This window comes from Phycodurus eques, chromosome 6, assembly GCF_024500275.1.
Source record: "Phycodurus eques isolate BA_2022a chromosome 6, UOR_Pequ_1.1, whole genome shotgun sequence".
NCBI lineage: Eukaryota > Metazoa > Chordata > Actinopteri > Syngnathiformes > Syngnathidae > Phycodurus > Phycodurus eques.
Window position 1 is genome coordinate 20,134,685 of NC_084530.1, and position 22,624 is coordinate 20,157,308.

The 22,624-nt window shown below is 41.6% G+C and overlaps 1 protein-coding gene across 1 annotated transcript in view; it reads right to left on the reverse strand.

Moving 5' to 3' along the window:
• Positions 1-22,624, reverse strand: part of LOC133403816 (dorsal-ventral patterning tolloid-like protein 1) — a 59,822-nt gene that overhangs the window by 15,330 nt on the left and 21,868 nt on the right. Inside the window, 13 exon segments of the mRNA XM_061679114.1 lie at positions 2,326-2,451; positions 3,977-4,172; positions 5,189-5,334; positions 6,511-6,627; positions 6,737-6,839; positions 7,078-7,193; positions 8,078-8,202; positions 8,935-9,040; positions 14,411-14,589; positions 18,459-18,576; positions 19,350-19,508; positions 20,514-20,594; positions 20,684-20,785. Coding sequence (XP_061535098.1) covers positions 2,326-2,451; positions 3,977-4,172; positions 5,189-5,334; positions 6,511-6,627; positions 6,737-6,839; positions 7,078-7,193; positions 8,078-8,202; positions 8,935-9,040; positions 14,411-14,589; positions 18,459-18,576; positions 19,350-19,508; positions 20,514-20,594; positions 20,684-20,785 — 1,674 coding nt within the window.

Sequence of the window (22,624 nt, forward strand, 5' to 3'; positions counted from 1 at the left end):
GTAGGACAATCGGAGAATTTAACCATTGCTCTTACTTCTATTGATCAGAGGAAAGAACAGTCTCGGAAATCAAAATAAATGGTTTGACATCAAGATCAATGCCCAAAAAATGTGTCACGGCCCACAAACAAGAAATATCTTTAATTAACTTGGGGAGGACAAGCAATTATGGATTGCAAGCCTCATTGGGGACACATCATTTTATGTACACCCAGCCATCCTCAACCACAGTTCCCAATGCGCACATCCACAGAAATACTTTGTAGAGTGATTGAATAAATGAATGAATCATGTGTTCCGCGAGTCCAAGCGATGTGAATCGCAGATTATTAGTGCATTGATTGAATGAAATCCTTTCTTAGTTCACATAGCTGAAATGTGGGTACAATCAATGGCTCCAATGTTTGGGAGACCCTCGTTTAATTTCTGCTTGTTGGTGATGTCTGTGTGGCAACTGGATGTAAATTGTGACCAAGGAAATAATTCCACATCAGCATGATTTGGCTTTGTGTCGATGACGAAATGTTCCAAAAGTCTCCAATCTTCTTCTTTTCTTTTCAGCATCTTCTTCTTCTTTTCCTTTCGGCTTGTCCCGTAAGGGGTCGCCACAGCGCGTCATCCTTTTCCATGTGAGCCTATTTCCTGCATCCTCCTCTCGAACACCAACTGCCCTCATGTCTTCCCTCACGACATCCATCAACCTTCTCTTTGGTCTTCCTCTCGCTCTCTTGCCTGGCAGCTCCATCCTCATCATCCTTCTACCAATATACTCACTATTTCTCCACTGGACGTGTCCAAACCATCGAAGTCTGCTCTCTCTAACTTTGTCTCCAAAACATCGAAACTCGGCTGTCCCTCTGATGAGCTCATTTCTAATTTTATCCAACCTGGTCACTCCGAGAGCGAACCTCAACATCTTCATTTCCGCCACCTCCAACTCTGCTTCCTGTTGTCTCTTCAGTGCCACTGTCTCTAATCTGTACATCATGGCTGGCCTCACCACTGTTTTATAAACTTTGCCCTTCATCCTAGCAGAGACTCTTCTGTCACAACACACCTGACACCTTCCTCCACCTGTTCCAACCTGCTTGGACCCGTTTCTTCACTTCCTGACCACACTCACCATTGCTCTGGACGGTTGACCCCAAGTATTTAAAGTCCTCCACCCTTGCACTATCTCTTCTCCCTGTAGCCTCACTCTTCCCCCACCACTCCTCTCATTCATGCACATATATTCTGTTTTACTTCGGCTAATCTTCTTCTTTCCAGTGCATTCCTCCATCTTTCTAACTGTTCCTCCAGCTGCTCCCTGCTTTCACTGGAGATCACAATGTCATCTGCAAACATCATGGTTCACGGAGATTCCAGTCTAACCCCATCTGTCCGCCTATCCATCACCACTGCAAAAAGGAAGGGGCTCAGGGCTGATCCCTGATGCAGTCCCACGTCCACCTTAAATTCGTCTGTCACACCTACAGCACAGCTCACCACTGTTCTGCTGCCCTCGTACATGTTCTGTATTATTCTAACATACTTCTCTGCCACTCCAGACTTCCGCATGCAGTACCACAGTTCCTCTCTGGGTACTCTGTCATAGGCTTTCTCTAGATCTACAAAGACACAATGTAGCTCCTTCTGACCTTCTCTGTACTTTTCCATCAACATCCTCAAGGCAAATAATGCATCTGTGGCACTTTTTCTAGGCATGAAACCATACTGTTGCTTGCAAATACTCACTTCTGTCCTGAGTCTAGCCTCTACTACTCTTTCCCATAACTTCATTGTGTGGCTCATCAACTTTATTCCTCTATAGTTCCCACAGCTCTGCACATCCCCTTTGTTCTTAAAAATGGGCACCAGTACACTTTTCCTCCATTCCTCAGGCATCTTCTCAGGCACTAGAATGCTATTGAACATTGAACTTTCAGCATGTCCCGTTAAAATGTCCCGCTGGCCACAAATCCTAGTAACAACAGGAGCTGGATGTGGAATCGGATGGCCAAGGTCACCCTCTTGGTGAATTTACTCTTTGTTTGGACTTTAGACGTCTTGTGTAACATCTCTTTTAGTAACGATCCACACTTATGCTGCTTTAGATTAACAATAGCTGGCGAAAAAATGCAGAGGAAAAAAAAAAAACCGGAGTAATTCAGAACATTCTACTGGAGCCCCTCAGAAGTGTTTTGTTTGTTCAATAATGCTAATCTTATATGTGAGACTAAAGCTTTTTTTGCCGCGGTGGAACAACGTGCTCATGTCTAAGTGAGTCATTATGGGTGTTTATTGCAGCTTGGGCATCTTTTCTAGTGACACACAGAGTATTACCTTCACAGCTCTTTTTGTCGGGCGCGAGTTCGTAGCCTGGGTCGCAGGCGCACTTGAAGCTTCCCAGTGTGTTGACGCATCTCTGCTCACAGCCACCATTGTCCGGCTTGGAACACTCGTCCTCCTCTGGAACACATGCACAGTATAAATACAGAGACGACTACTAAAACAGTGTTATGGTCACATATGGTGTAGTTTGGGACTTTGGGGGGGGGGGGGGGGGGGGGGGGAAGAGAATACATTTCCTGTTTGCGTTCTTGCGCTGAGAAAATTTGTGAAGTCGTGCAATAATTAGATGTTTGGGGGGGAGTTAATGAGAACCTTCCCAATCATAATTCATGACAGGAGTGATTTTGTGCTTTCAGATTTTGTCAGAAAAGTTTGAGAAAATGAAAATGCCATTGGAGGAATACAATTTAGAATTTTACATCCGAAAAGCCCCAACCCCAAAAAAATAATAAGTTGGTTTGCAATCGTAGTTCATCAGATAAGTTTAAATTTAGATTAGAAAGACAAATGCCTCAAGTCATTCAAAAATATATTTTTTTTAATTCAGAATTTTATGTTGCAATAACAATTGAAAACTTTTGTAAAAAATATGCAGAACTTCCCATTCAATCATGATGTGAGGAAAAACAATTCCATAATTCCATAGAAGTAATTTTAAGCGTTTAGCTTTTTGCTTAGACCTGGGTCATGCAATTCCGAATTAGTTTTTGTGAAAAATCTCAAAATAGATTTGGTTTGCAATCGGAAAGGGGAATAAAATTTTGATTAGAAAGTCAATTAGGATTTTTATAATTTATTAAAGAAATTTTGCGCATTCAGCGTTTTCTGGAAAGTTTGCGAAAATTAAAACACCCTGAATTCATACAATTTGGAATTTGACGTCTGGAAAAAAAAGAGAACATTTAGTAAAACAACAAACAAAACAAAAACAACAACTGGGAAGTTGAACACCCCAATTCAGAATTTGACAACTGTTTTTTTGTTCAGAATGATTTGAGGGAAAAATACACAAAAGTCAAAGGATTTCATAAAGTGTCTTGCTGAAAAAGTTTCAAAAATCACACGGCCCTAAAGTCATACAAATTGGAAATGTATGCAAATTTGGGCCCGGGAATTTGCAAAAGTTGCAGACTTAATGTGAGATTTCAATGAATTTCGCAAGATCTCAATTCAATGAGGAACAAATATTAAGTCACAGCGTGTATTTAGCTTTTTCTTCAGCTTTTTGGGTGAAACTCATTTCATACCCAAAAGTCAAAAAACTTTAGAATTCAAACTGTTGTCATCCATGATGTAATGAAAGACATCAGCAAATCGTGCAAGGCCACAAAGGATTTATTTATGTTTCACTTTGTTTGCTGTCGAATTTTTCCTTTAAATAGGCAAAAGTCTTCAGAATTCAAACTGCCGTGTGCATGGCATGACGAGGGAAAAACTTCCATCCAGCAAACAGATACTAACAAAACCATGTTTAGCTTTTTCTTTAGCCTTTTGTGGCATTTGTTACAACACTTATTTCAAAAGATGGACCAGTTTTTCTGGAATTTATTTCATTTTTTGTTTCCATTTGGGGCAGAAAAATACCCCCAAAAAATTGCTTACATCTTTGGAATCCAATATCTCAGCACGAAAAAAAGCGTACCCTTGAAGAAGTTGGCGGCAAAGCCGGCTTTGTTGACCGTGCCGTCCGAGACAAACTTCATCCAGAGTGTGTGTGTGGTGGAGCGCACGTCCTCGGGTTTGTCGTAGCCACAGAATCGGCCAATCAGAGGGCTTGTCTCCAGGGGACCGTCACGCACCTCCAGGTAGTCGTACGCGCAGCTGTCGTGTCGCTCGATCTACCGGAAATTAAAAAATAAATAAATAAAATAAATAAATTTAAATACTGTAAAAGAAACAAATGCATAGACAAACCAAATTTCACACTCCAAATCACACCTACGGGCAATTTACTGTAGTCTTCAATTAACCTAAGACGACTTTTGGTGAGAGAACCAGGTGACACCCTGGACTTGTCGCCAGTCAATCACAATGCATAACAATAATAATACCATATTATTAGGTCTAAATCGATAAATACATCATATAGATATCCATCCATTTTCTATACCGCTTATCCTCACACGGGACGCGGGCGTGCTGGAGCCTATCCCAGCTATCTTCGGGCGAGTGGCAGGGTACACCCTGAACTGGTCGGCAGCCAATTGCAGGGCACATATAAACAAACAACCATTTGCACTCACATTCACCCTTACGGTCAATTAAGAGAGTCTTCAATTAACCTACCATGCATGTTTTTGGGATGTGGGAGGAAACCGGACTACCCGCAGAAAACCCACATAGGCACGGGGAGAACATGCAAACTCCACACAGGTAAGGCCGGATTTGAACCCGGTCCTCAGAACTGTGAGGCAGATGTGCGAGCCAGTCATCCACCGTTCCACCCATCACATAGATATTTAATGTAAATTGAATAAATAGCTGAAATATATATTTTTTAATTCTACATCACCATCATCACCTAAAGTCAGTGACTCAAGTCCAAAATGAAATATACAAATTAATAAAGTAACGCGATTGTATGGAATGAATCGAGATCAGAAGAAACTATACATGAATGGAGTCAAGTGTAGCATGTTTTTTTTGTCTTTGTGATTTAAAAGCTGGACCACACACACATACACACACACTTTGATTAGCATCCTATAAGAGCGTAAATTCAACCTCGACGTTCCCACGCACACTCATGAGACTTTCCTAGACTTTTTGATCCTCCACGTAATCCAGATGACTTTACTGGGGGACACCCCACCATAGATTGACGAGGGCCCCTCGGACATAGCCAAGTAATCACCTCAAAGGCCTGAAAACTGAGGCCCACGTTGTATCCCTCGGACACAGTGATCCTCCACACGCACTCTTTGGAGGGTCGGTAGTCGTCGGGATAGTTCGGGGACTGGATCTGCCCAGAGTCTTTGTTGATGTCGCCACCGCAGACGGCTACACAAGCACACAAGAAGTAGCGCATCATATAAAGAAGAGAGATTAGATTAGATGAAATTAAATTAGGTGCAGTGTTGGGAAAGTTAGTTTTCCATGCAAACAAATTGAAAGTTCAGTTCTGCGTTCCAAAAATGAACTAGGTCAGTTCATAATTCATAATTTGAAATTTTGAACTCAGTTCATTAATTCATTTATCTTCCATTCCGCCTATCCTCACTAGGGTGGCGGGCGTGCTGGAGTCTATCCCAGTTATCTTCGGGCGAGAGGCGGGGTACACTCCGAACTGGTCGCCAGTCAATCGCAGGGCACATACAAACAAACAACCATTTGCACTCACATTTACACTTACGGGCAATTTAGAGTCTTCAATTAACCTACCATGCATGTTTTTGGGATGTGGGAGGAAACCGGAGTACCTGGAGAAAAGCCACGTAGGCACGGGGAGAACATGCAAACTTCACACAAGCGGGGCCGGAATTCGAACCCCGGTCCTCAGAACTGTAAGGCGGATGTGCTAACCAGTCGTCCACCTTTCCAAAAATGTAGTAGTTCATAGTTTTCACACACACATTCAGTGTCACAGATACTACAGTGTAGAACATGAGGATGGTGACTCCAAGTGGATGAAAATAATACCTGCACCTCACATGCATACATTTTGGTATAATACGCACGAAGCATTAAAGCTATAATCCACAACTTTTTTTTGTTTAAAAAAAAAAAAAGAAAAAAAGTTTGTTTTGTTTTCACCCAAGCCACCACTAGAGGACACAATGCTGATTAATCCATTAAGCTCTTCTAACATCTTGCTTTGTATTTGTCAGTATCTTATTTTTTATATTTAGTGAGTGCCCTATTCATTATCCGCGCTGCCACAGTTGGTGGCGCACTGCAAATGACGGCACAGAAATGACGGAACGGAAATAAAACGTCATTCAAAACAGTAAAAATGTTGTAGAATTACATATAAGGGGCATACCACGCATTGCCGATGTCATATTGAAGCAACAGCTCTGTTCTTTTGTTGTAATGCAGAATTCGAGCTTATGGGGATGCCAAAAATTACATACTATAACTTTAAAATATATATACTCAGAAAAATCTAAGAAATATTTGGACACTTTGCGGATTTTGTTTATTGTAACCCCTGCGTTAAACGAGGGATTACTATACCTTCATAAACGGCAGCGAAGCCTTTCCCCACCCAGTTGCTGCTGCTCCGGAATTCTATCCACATTCTGCTGTCGGTGGAGGTCAGGACGTCAGGAAGTTTGTCTCCACAGAACCTGCCTGTAGCATACACACAAATGCACACGGACACATATCTCATTTCTTTCATGACCCACCACACTTTTCAATTGTTATAGTCGTGTGTGCGTGTGTGTTGCGGGCCTCTCACCCAGCAGAGGAGCCTTCCTCCAGTAGCCGTCGCGCACCTCCAGGTAGTCGTACCAACACAGGCTGCTCTTGTACAGATCCATGGTGGTGAAGTTCAGCACGATCTGAGGTCAAATAAAGTAAAAGAGGAGTGGGGAAGTTCTTCACTCTTCTGTTTTTGCTGTTGTTCACATTCACAACACTTTAGTGTGTCACGCTGTGTGTGTGCGCGCGTGTGTGTGTGTTCGTGTGCCCATGTGTACTGTATATTGCGCTAGTGTATGTGTGTGTGCCCATGTGTACTGTATATTGTGTGTGTCTATATACAGTATATAGTATACACAGACACACATATATGCATACCTTTTCTCCAGGTGTAACAGATATTCTCCACACGCAGTGAGTATATGAAGGGTAGCCATTGGGGTAACCCGGAGATGAAAAGTTGCCTGTGGAATCTTGAAGCGTATCTCCGCATGCTTTAAAAGACACACAGTGATGTTGCACGTTTAATATTCATACAATAGGCCCAGAGAGAAAAAAAACACATAAATAACAGCTGCATGAAAAGTAATCATTCTGACTCACGCTTGCATGTGGATTTGTGAGTTTAATAAGCGGTAGAGATTGATAACATTTAAGCACAAAAAAAATGTTGCAAATTGGCAGCGACATTATCAATGTAGAATTTTGAGCGTTTTTTTTCTTTCTGCTCATTGCGCCATCATATGAGGACTTAATGGGGGAATGATTAAAAATCAGAAATCCCCTCATTGAGTCCTTTAATTTCAGGAATGACTTGATGTGGTTTGTTGCAAATTGGTAGCGACATTATTAATGTTGTTTGTTCTTTTTGGTCATTGTGTCCACATATGAGGGCATTATGATGAAATAATTACTGATATGGAAAGTCCTCATCAATATGAGGTATAAGTCGTTGTTTGTTGCAAGTAGATTTTGGACTTATTTACTAAGTGACTTTATAATAATCGTTTGGTCGTTGATCATTTCAATGAAAAAGGTAGAGACAGCTCTTGTATTGGATCTCATTAGATTGTGTGGGTATACCTAATGATTTGGCCAGTGTGCGTACAGTTTTGTCTGTCTGTTCATGTGTGTACAGCAGATGAGATCGTAAAACCTTTGCGACAAATTCAACCCAAATTGACGTCAGCGTGGCTAGTCGGGGACCGGAGGAATGTCAAAAACGTGCGTAGGAAGCCATTGCAACACAATGTTTGATGTGTGTGATCTTACACACACACACACACACCCTCGGGAAAAAGTCACACTGCTGAGCTCATCTTACACACACACACACACACACACATTGAGCAATGTCATCGTAAATATTTATGAGTACCTGGACATCTATAGAGCTTCCTTGCCTGTGCAATGTCTCCTTTACTGAGTCTGGTCCGCTGGCCAATCGCAGGCCGGACGCCGTTTTCGTCCCTGGATGGAAGGATGGTGTCAAGGAACATCCCCCTTTAGCACAAAAAAAGCACAATTTAAACGGATTCAATAGAAAACGGCAACATAAAGTCCATAGTCATCCAAATGCCGAAACATTAGGAACACCTGCACAAACGAATACATGAGCTGCAATAAAAATCATAACAAATGTTTTCGTGTTGACGTTTTTTGGTCACTGTGTCCGCAGATGAGGGCAAATTGACAATATAGTTACACATCTCAAACGTTTGCATCAATACTTTTAAAATGATGTATGACTCAATGTGGAGTTTTAAGTAAGGTCCTTGCTTGAAGCCCTAACCCACGAATTAAAACCCTTGAGAAAACCTTTGGGGGGGGAGATCTGGACCATCCTCATTAAAAGGGTTAATAAAACATATGACGAGGTACGTGGTTTGTTGAAAATTGGTTTTGACATTGATACTGTTAAACTTTAAGCATGTTTTTTTGGTCATATGATGGCACAAAATGATAAAATAACTATTGAACTGGAAACCCCTCATTAAAACCTTTAATATGAGCTGTGACCCGATTATGTCGATTAGTTTTTTGCAAATTGGTGTTTGACATCATTAATGTTGAATTGTTGAACATCATTTGAGGGCACAATGATAAAATAACTACAAATCCGAGAAGTCCTCGTCAAAGGCTTTAATATGAGGTCGCTGCAAATAGATTTTTGACGTCGTTACTAGTATTGTGTTGAAAAATGTCCATTTATAAAGGTATTAAGGAGTGGCTTACCGTGAGAAGGTATTCCTGGCGTAGTGCATGATGCTGTCAAAGTCGTACGGCTCACCCAGAGAGTTTACCTCACCTGGCTCCATCTTCAGGAAGTTGTACTCCTGACCTGAGTGAAGCGTGCGCACACACACACGCACACACATAAACACATACGGTCAAATAAATGTTTATTGTTAAATGTTAAATGATGAGCATTTGCCCAAATGACTCGTAAATACTTGCTAACTTGGGTAAAGAAATTATGTGTTGATCGTCAAAGTAGCAATGCTAGCCTAACTCAGATTTAACACCCTAATTTGAACATTAACCCTATCTTGAACTCCTAATTTGAAAGCTTAACTCTGGAAAATTTGAAACCATAACCTTAATTTTGAACCATCATGCTGTCTTGAATTCCCTTAAAAGCCTTATTTGCAACCCTAACTTGTTTAAAACCTTAATGTGGAACCGTAAACATTGTTTAAAACCCTAAACATGGTTTGTAACCCTTAATTTGAAACATTAACTTTGACTTGAAAGCATTCTTTGAAACCTTAATATTTGTTTGAAAACCTTACCCTTGTTTGAAACCCTACCTAGGCTTGAAACCCAAGCCTGATTTGAATCCTGAAGATGTCAGAGTGTGGGAGAATTTTATATAAAATTGCACAAAAACACACATTTTTGCCGTCATTTAAAAAATATTAATTTGTAATTTATTTATTTTATTTAAGGGCCTATCTCACTGGCCTGGGGACTAGTTGGTGACCTGATGGCGACTCGAGTCTTCACTAGTTGCGGAGACATCTCCGCGACATCTCCTCGAGACAAGCCAGGTCGCCAGAGAGTCAAACGTTAAAATTTTTTCTGAGACCTTTGGAAGACTTTTTCAAGTTTCGACTGGGGAGACATCTCCATGAGGTCTCTATGACATCTCCAAGACCTGAGAGGAGAGTGAGGAGACATCACGGAGACTTCCCTGCTGCTTCACGGAAATGTTGCTTCGAGTTGGTCTCCGCGTGACGTCGCTCTTGTGAGAGCCCAAGCAATAGTTTGGTCTCCTGATTTGTCACGACTCATTAGTCGTGACAGTTGCAGCCACGTCTCCGCCATTGAGATAGGTCCTTTAGCGAATGCAAAGTTCTTCAGCCAAGCGGTTGTCTCCTGGTCTGCGGAGTGGAGGGAGGCTAATACCTGTTTGGAACATTCCACAAGTGAATAAGTTAATTTAAAGAAACAGGTGACTGTCATGATATTGTAGTAGTGTACAAGTTGTTCAGTTGTTCCAAAGCAAGGATGGGGCGAGGTTCACCACTTTGTGAACAACTGCATGAGCAAATAGTCCAACAGTTTAAGGACAACATTTCTCAACGTACAATTGCAAGGGATAGAGGGATTTCATCATCTACGGTCCATAACATTCAGAGAATCTGGAGAAATCTCTGCACGTAAGCGGGAAGGCCACAAATCAACATTGAATGCCCGTGACCTTTGATCCTTCAGGCGGCACTGCATTAAAAACCTGCATCATTGTGTAAAGTATATTGCCACGTGGGCCCAGAAGCACTTGAGAAAACCATGGTCAGTTAACACTGTTCGGCGCTACAGCTACAAATGAAAGTTAAAACTTTACCATGCAAAGTGAAAGGGATATATCAATAACACCCACAAACGCTGCCGACTTCTCTGGGCCTGAGCTCATCTGAGATGAACTGACACAAAGTGGAAAATTGCTTTTGGGAATCATGGTCGTCGTGTCGTCCGGGCCAAAGGGGAAAAGGACCATCTAGATTGTTATCAGCGCAAAGTTCAAAAGCTAGCATCTGTGATGGTATGGGGGTGCATGGGTTCTGTGAAGGCACCATTAATGATGAAAGGTACATACAGGTTTTGGAGCAACATATGCTGCCATCCACATCATTTTCAAGCATGCGTCTTTCAGCAAGACAATGCCAAGCCACATTCTGCATGCGTTACAACAGCGTGGCTTCTCAGGCCACGCTGCCAGCAGTCTGGACTGCTGGCAGCGTGGCCTGCCAGCAGGTCCAGACCTGTCTCCCATTGAAAATGTGCGGCACATTATGAAGCGCAAAATACGACAACAAGACCCCGAATGGTTGAGCAAATGAAGTTGTACATCAAGCAAGAATGGGAAAGAATTCCAAAGCTGCAACAATTGGTGTCCTCAGTTCCCAAATGCTGATTGAGTGTTGTTAAAAGGGAAAATGATGTAACACAGTGGTAAACATTCCCCTGTCCCAGCTTTTTTGGAATGTGTTGCAGGCATTAAATTCAAAATGTGAATATTTAAAGATGTATCTGTTTTAACTTATGTATTCAATGTAATATTGGTTGAAACCAAATTGAAAATCATTGTATTCTGTTTTATTTACATTTTACACATCCCAACTTTATTGGAATTGGGGTTTGTATAGATGTTAGCCAAGCAGAGACTTGACCAGTCCTAAATCTATTAATGGTTGACCACTGTCTCCTTGAAAGCTGAGTGGCAGGGAACTGTTGAGTGGGGTCTGACACCAGATGTTTATGGAGGACCACCTTGGACGCTCATTCCTTCTTCCAATCTGATTGGATGGTAAAGTCAGCTGGTGGGGGTTCTTCCAGATGGGGTGTCTTGGTGTGAGTGCAGCAGTGGGAGGGTTGAGGATATCTTTATGGATTGGTAGATGTGTGGAGCTTTCGGTCTTCTGGAGCATCCTTTGGTGCTTTTCGCCAGATGTGTCAAGGTTCAATGTTTGATAAGACAGGGAGCCAGGGGACTGTTGTTGAGCAAATTGTCCCAGTTATAATTCCCATGGTTGTGTTGAGCTGAGTGTCCATGTGATGTGTGTGGGAAGACATGGACCAAACAGGGCCACAATATTCTGCTACAGAGTACACAAGGGCCAGTGCTGAGGTGCGTAGTGTGGAAGTTGATGCGCCAGCAAGCTTGCAGAGCAGGTTGTTTATGGAATTTACTTTGGTTGCTCTCCCTTTTATGCACCCTGAAGAAAGGGTCCTGTCCAGGGTCACTCCAAGGTAGGATAGATTAGGAGCATGCTTAAATGTAAGCCTGCCTAGGCAGATGTTTAGTTCTTTGGCAGCCTTGGCATAGTGGTGATGTAATACACTGTAGACAGTTTTTGCTCGACTTGGTTTTAGGTTCCACGTTTTGCAATACCGGTCCAGTTTAGTAAGGTCTTCAGTGAGCACCCGTTCCAGTTGTTCAGTGCTTGGAACGCCAGACAGGTGACATTTGTGTAGATACATTTATGGGACTGAGTGCTCGGTAGGTCATTTGTGTAGAGGTTCAACAGTGCTGGGTCTAGAACTGAGCCTTGCGGGAGCCAATTTGTTTGTGTTCTCCATGCGTTTGTGTTCTGTCTGACGTGTACTTTGAACCTCTGGTTGATCGAAAAGGTTTTGATGGTTGCTGTTGCTCTTGCAGGGAGGGCCTTTGTGAATTTCAGTAAGAGGCCTTTGTGCCAGACCGTATCATAGGCAGCTGTGAGGTCAAGAAACACACTAGCTGTCTGGTCTCAAAACAATTTTCAATGAAGGTGGTTAGGGCTAGTACTTGTCCTACGGTACTGCGGTCCTTGCGGAAGCCTGCCAGGTCCACGCTGAGAAAGTCCTCTACTTCTGGGGATATACGGTGGAGTATTAGACGTTCCATGATTATGTAGGGAACAGAGTGTAGAGAGATACTGTATGTAGTAACCCCATAATTACTTGTTCTACTAAAGGTTTCGTTTGAACTGATACGAGAACAGACTGTAGTGGGATGCAGTTTCCAAATAAAAACACTTTTTCGCCTCTGCTGTTTGATTTACCACTTGTCACATCCATCACTGTGCTCCTGAAAGCTGTGACGGAGGACACTCCGGTGCGTTCAGCTGACCTGACACTGACTATAAACCTCATTCACACTCACACATAGCTACAGCTCTACTTCTCAAATACACCTTTGTGTCTCATGAAAGATTACATGCTTTTAAACCTAAACATATTCAAACAATCCACTACAGGTGCAACGATTAGTCTATTAATCGACAACTAAGGTGTACCCCGATGATAGCTGGGATAGGCTCCAGCACGCCCACGACCCTAGTGAGGAGAAGCGGCTCAGAAAATGGATGGATGGATGGATTAATTGTTTAGAGACATTGTTAAGCTTAAAATTGTTCAAACCCTTGGAATTTCAACCTCTCAACAGTAAATAATAATTATATTCACTATAACAATAAAGCAGTACATATTCATAGTTATATTTATTATAATAATAAAGCAGATTGATTATCTTTGTTTCATCCAAATAAAACTTTTGCAAACATCTTTATTTTGGAAAATACTCATCAACATTTTCCCTCTTTATAGACCAAACCAGTAACTGAATCATAGTCAAGTTAGTGCATTTTCTGCACTGTCAATTTAAAATCATGTCCTGTTTTTTCATGAAGGGATGGAAATTAAAATTGTTTTTAAAAATATGATTATTTGATTAATTAAATTATCCACAGATTAATTGATTATTAAAATAACTGTTAGTTGCCACCCTACAATCCACTGAGATGAATAAACACCTTCCGCAAGTAGATGCCACTCTTTTTTCATAGTAAGTAGTAAGTAAGTAGTTTGCAAGTAAAATATGTCCTCAAATAGTGGCTGTCCTTTTACTAGACGCAGTGCCCCAATTAGTCAATGGTGTGTGATACACTCGGGAAAAATAAATGCCTCTCTCAAATAGGCGCCGCCCTTTTCCATGCGTCGGGGGAAAAAAGGTAATAAGTCAAAAGTACTGTTGTTCCTCAAATAGCAAATGTCTCTTTAAAAGAGGCTGTGCAAAAATTAGTGGTCAGGTGTGTCATCCATATTTAAAACCAATAAATGCCTCCCTCTAATAGATACCTCCCTTTTCTTCATTAATACAAAAGTACCATATTTCCTCAAATAGTGGCTCTACCTTTAATACATGCCGTGCCCCAATTCATCGTTGGGTGCATCATCCAATTAGAAAAAATAAACATCTCCCTCAAACAGATGCCTCCTTTTTCCAGTTGGGAAAAATAAAAGGGTCACAAGTCTCATCCATCCATCCATTTTCTTTACCGCTTATCCTCACTCGGGTCGCGGGCTGCTGGAGGCTATCCCAGCTGTCCCTGAAGCGGTCACCAGCCAATCACAGGACACATAGAAACAAACAACCATTCGCACTCACATTCACACCTACGGGCAATTTAGAGTCCTAAATCAACCTGCCACGCATGTTTTTGGGATGTGGGAGGTAACCGGAGTGCCCGGAGAAAACCCACGCGGGAACGGGGAGGACATGCAAACGCCACACACGGGGCTGGGATTTGAACCCGGGCCCCCAGAACTGTGAGGCAGAAATGCTAACCAGTCGTCCACCGTGCCGGCACCACTCATATCTCAAAGCAAATCTCATGTTTCGTTTAAATAGTGAGGCCAGGTGCACCGTGGTTAGTGCAGCCCTCACCTGGTTGGATGTTGTCGCGTATGATGGTGACGTGGTCATCACGGTCGGGCCGCGTGTGCTCGTGCCAGAATCCGATGACGTGGCCCAGCTCGTGCACCACGATGCCGAACTTGTCACAGTTCTTGCCGATAGAGATGGCCTGGGGCCCATTTCCGCGGCGACCCACATAGGAGCAACACCTAAGGAGGGTTTTTAGCAGGAGGTTAACCATTACATACCATTCACACTGTTCAAATTCAGGATTTACAGCAATACACAACAGATTGTTGAAAAATGAAATGAACATTAAAGGAACAACATAAGAAACTGTCCTTAACAGTTTAGTGATTATTCTTGTCTCTGTCATTCTCTTGTCTCTGTCATTCTCGCTCTGGGTTTCTGCGAGAACCAATGCAAATGTGGTAAGAATACAATTTTCAGGACAGTTTCAAACTCCCCCTGTGAACACCTTCCCCACTGTCCCATAGAAATAAATATGCAATATCCCACCGAGACCTAGAGGTTATGAGAAAGGTGTAGCCTACACCTTCATTCCAATATGACAGTGGTACATATGGCCGCATATATGTACACTTCTGCTCATAAGTTTACATACCCTGGCAGAATTTGTTAAATGTTTTTTTTTTTTTTTTTTTTTATAAATACGACTGATGACTGAACAACAACCATCATTAATTTCTTTATGGTTATGTTTTGTTAAATGACAATGCTTGTCTGAAATGCTTGTCAGTTTAATTTGAATCACATTAAAATAAAATAAAATGTGTTTCGCCTGGCCCTTCATGTTTTCTTTAAAGAATTGTACCCATCTTAAAAATTCTGCCAGGGTAATCAAACATATGAGCACAACTGTGTTTTCTCATTTACTAAATAAAAGTAGGGCTGTGAATTTCAAAATAAGAGCAAGTAAATAAAAAGAAAATATTACCTGTTCAAATAAAGTGCTTTAATTAAGAATAATTCTTTAAAAAAATATAACAAAATACAGATAAAACTTCACGTTTTGACCATATGGGGAGATGCAAAATCATGCATTGTAAAAATGCATTATACATAGGTAGAAGGGTTTTCCAGAATTTTGAGGTCAACTTTGGGGGTGCATATTCTATATGGATAAGCATTATAAACGAGAAATTACGGTACATGACTTGGATTCTTTTACTATTTTGAGATACCCCCATGACTGCTCCCAGACCAACAGGTGTATGTTTCTGCGGGAACACTGTGGAAATGTGGTGGAGACGCAGACAGTTCTCAGGACTGTTTCAAGCTCCCTTTTAAAGATTGTTCCCATTGTCCAATAAAACAATATACACATTTATGGCCTATACAATTTCACAGTTTCAAGATGCGCATCTTTACCACCATTATCTCACACTGAACACACTCTGGTAATTCTAAAATCCATTTATGATAGAAATGGGTCAAATACACCCAGAACAGCGTCAGTCTACACAAACATTGTAGCACTTGTACAAAAGAATGACATTTTTCGATATTTTCATTTTTTATGTATTTTGGGTCAATTTAGGAAAAGTCATCCAATTTTAGGGTGAAATAAGAGATTTAGGCTATTTCTATTGCTGTCAAAATGCTGTTAGATGTCAACAGTCTGTAAGGGTTAAGCGGGTTGGTTAGGACGCGTTACACATTTTGACACACACACGTACGCACATGCACACACACAAACACACACACTCACATAGTCAGGATTTCCTGCCTAGTACTCCATCCAGCAGAGGAAAAGCTGCAGGATTTATTTACATACAACGCTCCGATAGCGCCTCAGTTTCATAACTCAAAGCTGTGAGAATTCACATATCACAGGCACATGCGCACACACACACACACACACACACACACACACACACACACACACACACAAAAGTTCTACTTCTCTGGTTTGCTGAGATATCCGTGCCAGGCTAACAAATCTGATTAAAGTTATCACGGGAGCTGGGATCGGGATTTGGGACTTTTTTTCTTGAATTTATTTATCCATGCAATGGAATGAGCCATGCCACTCATTCCCCCCTCGCATTTCCTTTGTCCCTCCGTCCGTCTTCCCCACCGCACACCATCCAAACGGCTGGATGGATTTGTACATCCGATTAAAAGGGTCTAATCTCCAATGCGGCCATCATCATCGTCAGTTGACATACACGTCCTCAACTTGCCTGCATGTGTGCAAGGATTATAATTTTTTTTAACATCCAATTTATTTCAAATAAATGAATGTAATCCACTTGCGAGATTTAATAATGCAGCTGCTGACAATTTTATTGTGCATAATAAATATGCATCGTGTTGACAGGGTCAAGAATTCATCGCAACAACAACAAAAAAACAAAGCGCAAAACCTTTTAACAGCAAAAGTACTATAGTTCCTATTTCTGAACAGATTCAAATAAAAAACAAAATGTCTGGTTTGTTTGGGAAGTTTGGGCTATTACTTTGGTTGCATTCGTCACAGAATATGGAGTCTTAAATTGAGATTGTGAATAGAAAAGATGATGTCATGGTATTGCCTCAAAGCACTTACTAAGTGTCCAATCAGATTACGCTGATATCAGAAGACCAACTGGGAATCTGAATAATGAATTTCAAAGAAACGTTGCAGCAAGTCGACAAAAATCTCGAGACCAGACAAAAACTTATTCTAATGTAAAAAATGTTACAAAAATTTAGAACGGCATGCCATAGCATCACTATTTCTTAACAGATTCAAATCAAATCAAAAAGAAAATTTGTGATTTGTTAAGGAGTGTGCACTATTCCTTTACTTATTTTCATTCTGATATAGTGGACTCTTTCTATCAGAAGATCAAAATTGAGATTATAGATAGCAAACATGACATTACTTGGTTACGGAGCGTCTAATCAGATTGCTCTGATGTCGGGAAGAACAACTCGGAATCCCACTAAAATTCCTGCTACAAGTACGTGCATGTCGCGTGTAACAAAAAATATGTGAACTTCTGAGGGATTGCTATAATATATTGTAATACATCAATTAGCATTATAGCTCTTCTTTCATGTCTTTCTTTTTTTTTTTTTTGGCTTGGCGACAATTGAAGGTTGCAAACACTTTAAGACGCTGCAGTCCCGTTGCTTCACCAAACAATGCCTTCCTCAGCAGCGTGAACAGACACACACACACACACGGTGAAACACGCCGAGCGTACAAACACTTAGAAGCGAGCCGTGTGATTGGCGGGATGTGGAAACAGGAGCAGGACAGGAAGGAAAGCGGAGCCATTGTTGAGTGAGCGTATCGTCTCACGCTGCGACAAGGTCACTCCTGAACACACACACACACACACACACACACACATACACACATACACACACACACACATACACACCAGTGGTGGGAAGTTAAAAAAAAAAAAAAAGTCCAAAGACTTTTTTTAACTGTACTTAAGTAGATGTTTCAGGTATTAGTGAAGTGATGCTAAAACTGCTACTAATGAATGTTAAACCATTCCTTTAAAACAAAAAAACAAAAAAAACGTCTACAAAACGGTTGAGCTAGCATCTGTGGTTCTTAATGTGCTCTACTGATTGGTCGAGAGGGTAGAGGAGTTGCATCAGTACTACTTTTACCAGTATCCATCCATCCATTTTCTTTGCCATTTATCCTCACTAGGGTCGCGGGCGTGCTGGAGCCTATCCCAGCTATCATCGGGCAGGAGGCGGGGTACACCCTGAACTGGTTACCCGCCAATTGCAGGGCACACATAAACAAACAACCATTCACAATTTAGAGTCTTCAATGAACCTACCATGCATGTTTTTGGGATGTGGGAGGAAACCGGAGTACCCATAGAAAACCGACGCAGGCACGGGAAGAACAGGCAAACTCCACACAGGCGGGGCCGGGATTTGAAGCCTCAGAACTGTGAGGCAGATGCTGTAACCAGTCGCTCACCGTGCCGCCTTTTACCAGTTGTCTTTTGTAATTAAAATTTTTTTTTTTTTTTTTAAACATGTCTGCACTTCTTCTTAAGTACTGGATGTGAGTACTTTTGCCACCTATGACACTCACCCACATGGTCTGTAGGTGAACACAATGTAGCTCTCCTCGTCTGTCTTCTCAATGAAAGTCACACACGTTTGTTTCTCCCAGTGACGCATGGCCTGCTTGAACATGGCCCTCTGACTACCTGTAATGCACACACATTGACACTTTACAGCGGTGGTTCTCAAACCCGGGTCCACGAGCAGTATTTTGGTGGAAAGCAAAATAATTTACAATTAATTAATCTGCTGTTTAATTTTTTTTAAAAGTGTGTACCTACATATGGGGACCAGCACGTCAATAAAACAAACATACTAAACCAATTACAGTGGTGCATTGAGATACGAGTTGAATTTGTTCTGTGACCACGTTAGTAAATCAAATCACTCCTATCTCCAATCATATTTTTAATCCGTTCCAGCCCTCCCCAAAAAACACAAAATGTAATGTTATTTAATGAGAAAAGTGCAACTCTATAATATTGTACGCTAATAAACATACAGTACCGACAATTGCATACAATTAAAAAGAATTGGACATTTTAAAGGACATTGTGTTGCTGTACACATTGGCCACCGGTGGCAATATGACAGACAGACAGATGGACCATACTGTACATGGACCTCTGTACAATATAGATGTCCTAGCTCCTCACAGAGGATACAGAATATATGACTGTGAGTACTGTTATATTGAATGTCTAAATGTGTTGAAATATCAGTAGCATTAAGTGTGACATATGCATTTCCCATTATATGATCCCATTGGCATCAAGCTAGCGGACTAAAGGCTAAGCTGTGTAATTCTCCTAGTTTTATGTTCAGTTTGACAGTAAACTTCAACTTGGAGTGGCTTTATACAGTTTGAAGCCTCTCACACTGCTTTACAGGCTACACACACACACACACACAATCTTACCGGTGAAGTTGCCGCCGATGATGTAGGGAATGACCCCACCGGGCCAGATCCTCTCGGCTCGGGAGGTGGCTGCTCGAGGAAAGCGGCTCCTGGTGGTATATCCCGCCTTGCCGCTTTTGCCACTTTGGCTCTTGTGACTGGAGTATTTCGTGAAAAAGTCTACGAAACCAAGAAGCATTTACATCTAAATTTAGGGTAGTTGTAATTCATTAAGCTTAAACCAGAGATCATTGTGTCGTTGAAATCACTGAGTCGGGAGATTTTCACAAGGTTTTGCATAATAATGAAGAGCTGTGTATGTAACTAATGTATGATTTTTAGTACTGCTCTAGTCAACAGTTATGAAGAAAACAACATTACATAAATATGTGTTGGCTGAGTTAATGTACTACAAATGTTCCTAAAGTTATACAATTCAGAATTCAGACCCCCAACTTGAAACCCGACCCACTTTTGAAACCCTAAACCTAGTTTGAAACCCTACTTTGAAACCCTAACCCCTTGCTTCAAACCCTATTCGAAACCTTACCCCTGTCATGGGTCTGTGTTCCGGTTGCTGTTTTCCCCCTGTCTCGTAGACACCTGCTCCTGAGAGCATCTTCACCACCTGTGCCCCCCGTTCACCCTAATTACCCCATGCATTTAACCTCGCGTCTCATTCGCTGTACCTTGTCGTCGCGTTCCAGCATTCCTTGTTTCCACGTCACAGACTCACAGTAACACTAGAACCTGTTCCGATTATCGACCTTGCCTTTTTGCCTCACGTGTTTGGGATATTGTTGCCTTTTTTTAGATTCCCTGCCTGTGTACTGACCTCTGCCAGTTTATTAAACCTCTCTTTTTTTAAACTGTCCATCTGTTTTGCAGTCGTGCCTTTTTTGGGTCCTACCCTCTGTTCCGTTCATAACAAACCCTGTCTTGAGGTGCAAATGGAGGCATTTATTGACTTGTTCCAGTCAACTTGGAGCTGTGTTGAAATGAAAGCTTATTACTGTGTGTGTGTGCCTTTTATATTGAGGATAACTGCCACGTACAGGACCGGAGTGGAATTTCCTTTTTTTATTTTATTTTTTTAAAAATGTAATCACTCAGATTGTTCGGCCTTGGCCGAGTTCTGAGCTCCACTGAGTGACTTTCTCCATGCTTGCTCGAGTGTCATCTCACCCAAGCCGAAATTTCGTATCCTCTCCAGCAGCAGGTACAACGAGCCTCTCTTTTTTGCTACCGCCTGCTCCTCCAGACCACCTGACACAATGACCGCCACACATGAGAATCACACCCGAACGATCTTAGCGTCGGCGTCGCGACATTACTGTAAGCCTTGCCTCACTCACCTGACGTGTGTCCCAACAGGCTGTGCGTCAGGTCTATGGTCCTGTCGATATGGAACATGGCGAGGTCTTCCTCGTCTAAGGCGATGTCGCCCCAGAATGCAGCTGCAACAAGACATGACGTGAACAGGTCATCTTGTATAGCGTCCTTCTCAATCAAGTCAACCACTCAGTCGGCTTGTCAGTCAGTCATTTAGAAAGTCGGTTTAGTTGGTTGGTTAGTATTCAGTTTGTTAGTGTAGATGGTTATTTGTTAGTTAGTCAGTAAGTTGGTTTGATGATAGATTTAGCTAGTTAGTTGGTCAGTCAGTCAATTAGCCACTTTGTTGGTTAGTTTGTAGTTGGTTGGTTAGTTAGTTAGTCAGTCAGTTGGCAAGTTAGTTTTTCAGTCAGTCAATTATGAAGTTGGTTAGCTATTTAGTTACATTAAATCAAAGGTCAATTGTTAGGCACAAAAATGTATTTGAACGAAACTGTTTAATTTTAGATGTTATTTGTTACTTAAGTGGCATCATTGTGGTAGAAGCGCTCTCCGTACATCATCGTGTATTGATTGATACGTGATACGGTACAACAATTGCCGAAAAGCCATACAATCCTAATACAGACGATTCCTGTTCCTTTGGGGGGGGGGGTGGGGTGGAAAAGGTACAGTTAGCTTCAGTCTGAATGACCAACGATAGAACCGTTCGTCATTGTGGTCCCGCTCCCTGTCAGCCTCTCTGCCACGGTCTTCCCATGGTGTGATATCAGGTCATGCGTTAATCCTTTTGCCCCCGATGTCCCCCTTCTCTCCGCCCTCCTGTTTCTTCTCCACCACCAACCAACCACTGCTGCCCAGCCTAGCCTGCTCCCCCTTCACACTATGGGGAGAGAGATGTCTCAAAATTATTTGCACGTGTTGTTTTTCAAATCCACAAATATTTCCGCAATTGACACTTGTATTTTTCAAAAACCACAAGGGGGGGGAGCAGGGTTCCACCGCCACTGCGCAGATATTTTACAAAACATCAAAACAGTACACTAACGCATTCACCAACACATTTGCAGATTGTTTACTCAAAGACAGGTGCCTTTTTGTTCCCTCCATTGCCACCATTTCTGGTCATGTTCAATTCGCCATTTTATGCCAGAACAAGAATCCTACTTTTGCGGATACCGGACCAAAGATGGTTAATGACTTTCAGATTACAGCAACGTTAGCTACCAGATATTATTTTTCCAGACAATCTTCTATTTATCTATCTATTTATTTCTTATAGGCTCCACACGCCTGCGACCCTAGTGAGGATAAGCGGAAGAGAAAATGGATGGATGGATGGATTATCAGGACAAGAATCCTGTCGATTTTAAGAATATCTGATCGAAGGTAGCTAACGAATCTTGACAAATGCTGAAATTCACATGAGCATATGTACATTTTCCATAATCTACCTGTTAACAGACTATAAATGGCAAGGTTCCTTTACAGCCCTCTCTTGTTTAGTATTGATTTTTTAAATTTTGGGGGCCTATTTGGAGATTAATTTTTTACATCAGCGTAAGAATCCTATTGATTTTTAGAATAGTGGAACAAAAATGGCAGATGAGATAAAAGTACCGATTGGTAAGTAAAAGCACTAAGCACTTTCCTCTTCTGTCTTAATGAGATCCTTATTGATTTTGAGACGACATTCCAAAGACAAGAACTGTAGTGAATTTGAATATTGTTAACCTAATAGCATCTTTGCTCAAGTCATTTTTAACTTACTGTAACAATGCCAATAAAAAATACCAATGTGCTTAAAAATGGTAATAACATACTTAAATAGAGTGTAAAGAACTAAACAGTTTGTATATCATGATTTAATGCTGCAATTCAATTCAATGTGCTGCTCCTTCTGGTGTGCCTTCCTTGTCCACCGGAAGGCAGTAAAAAAACAGTCATACAGACAAAGGACCAAT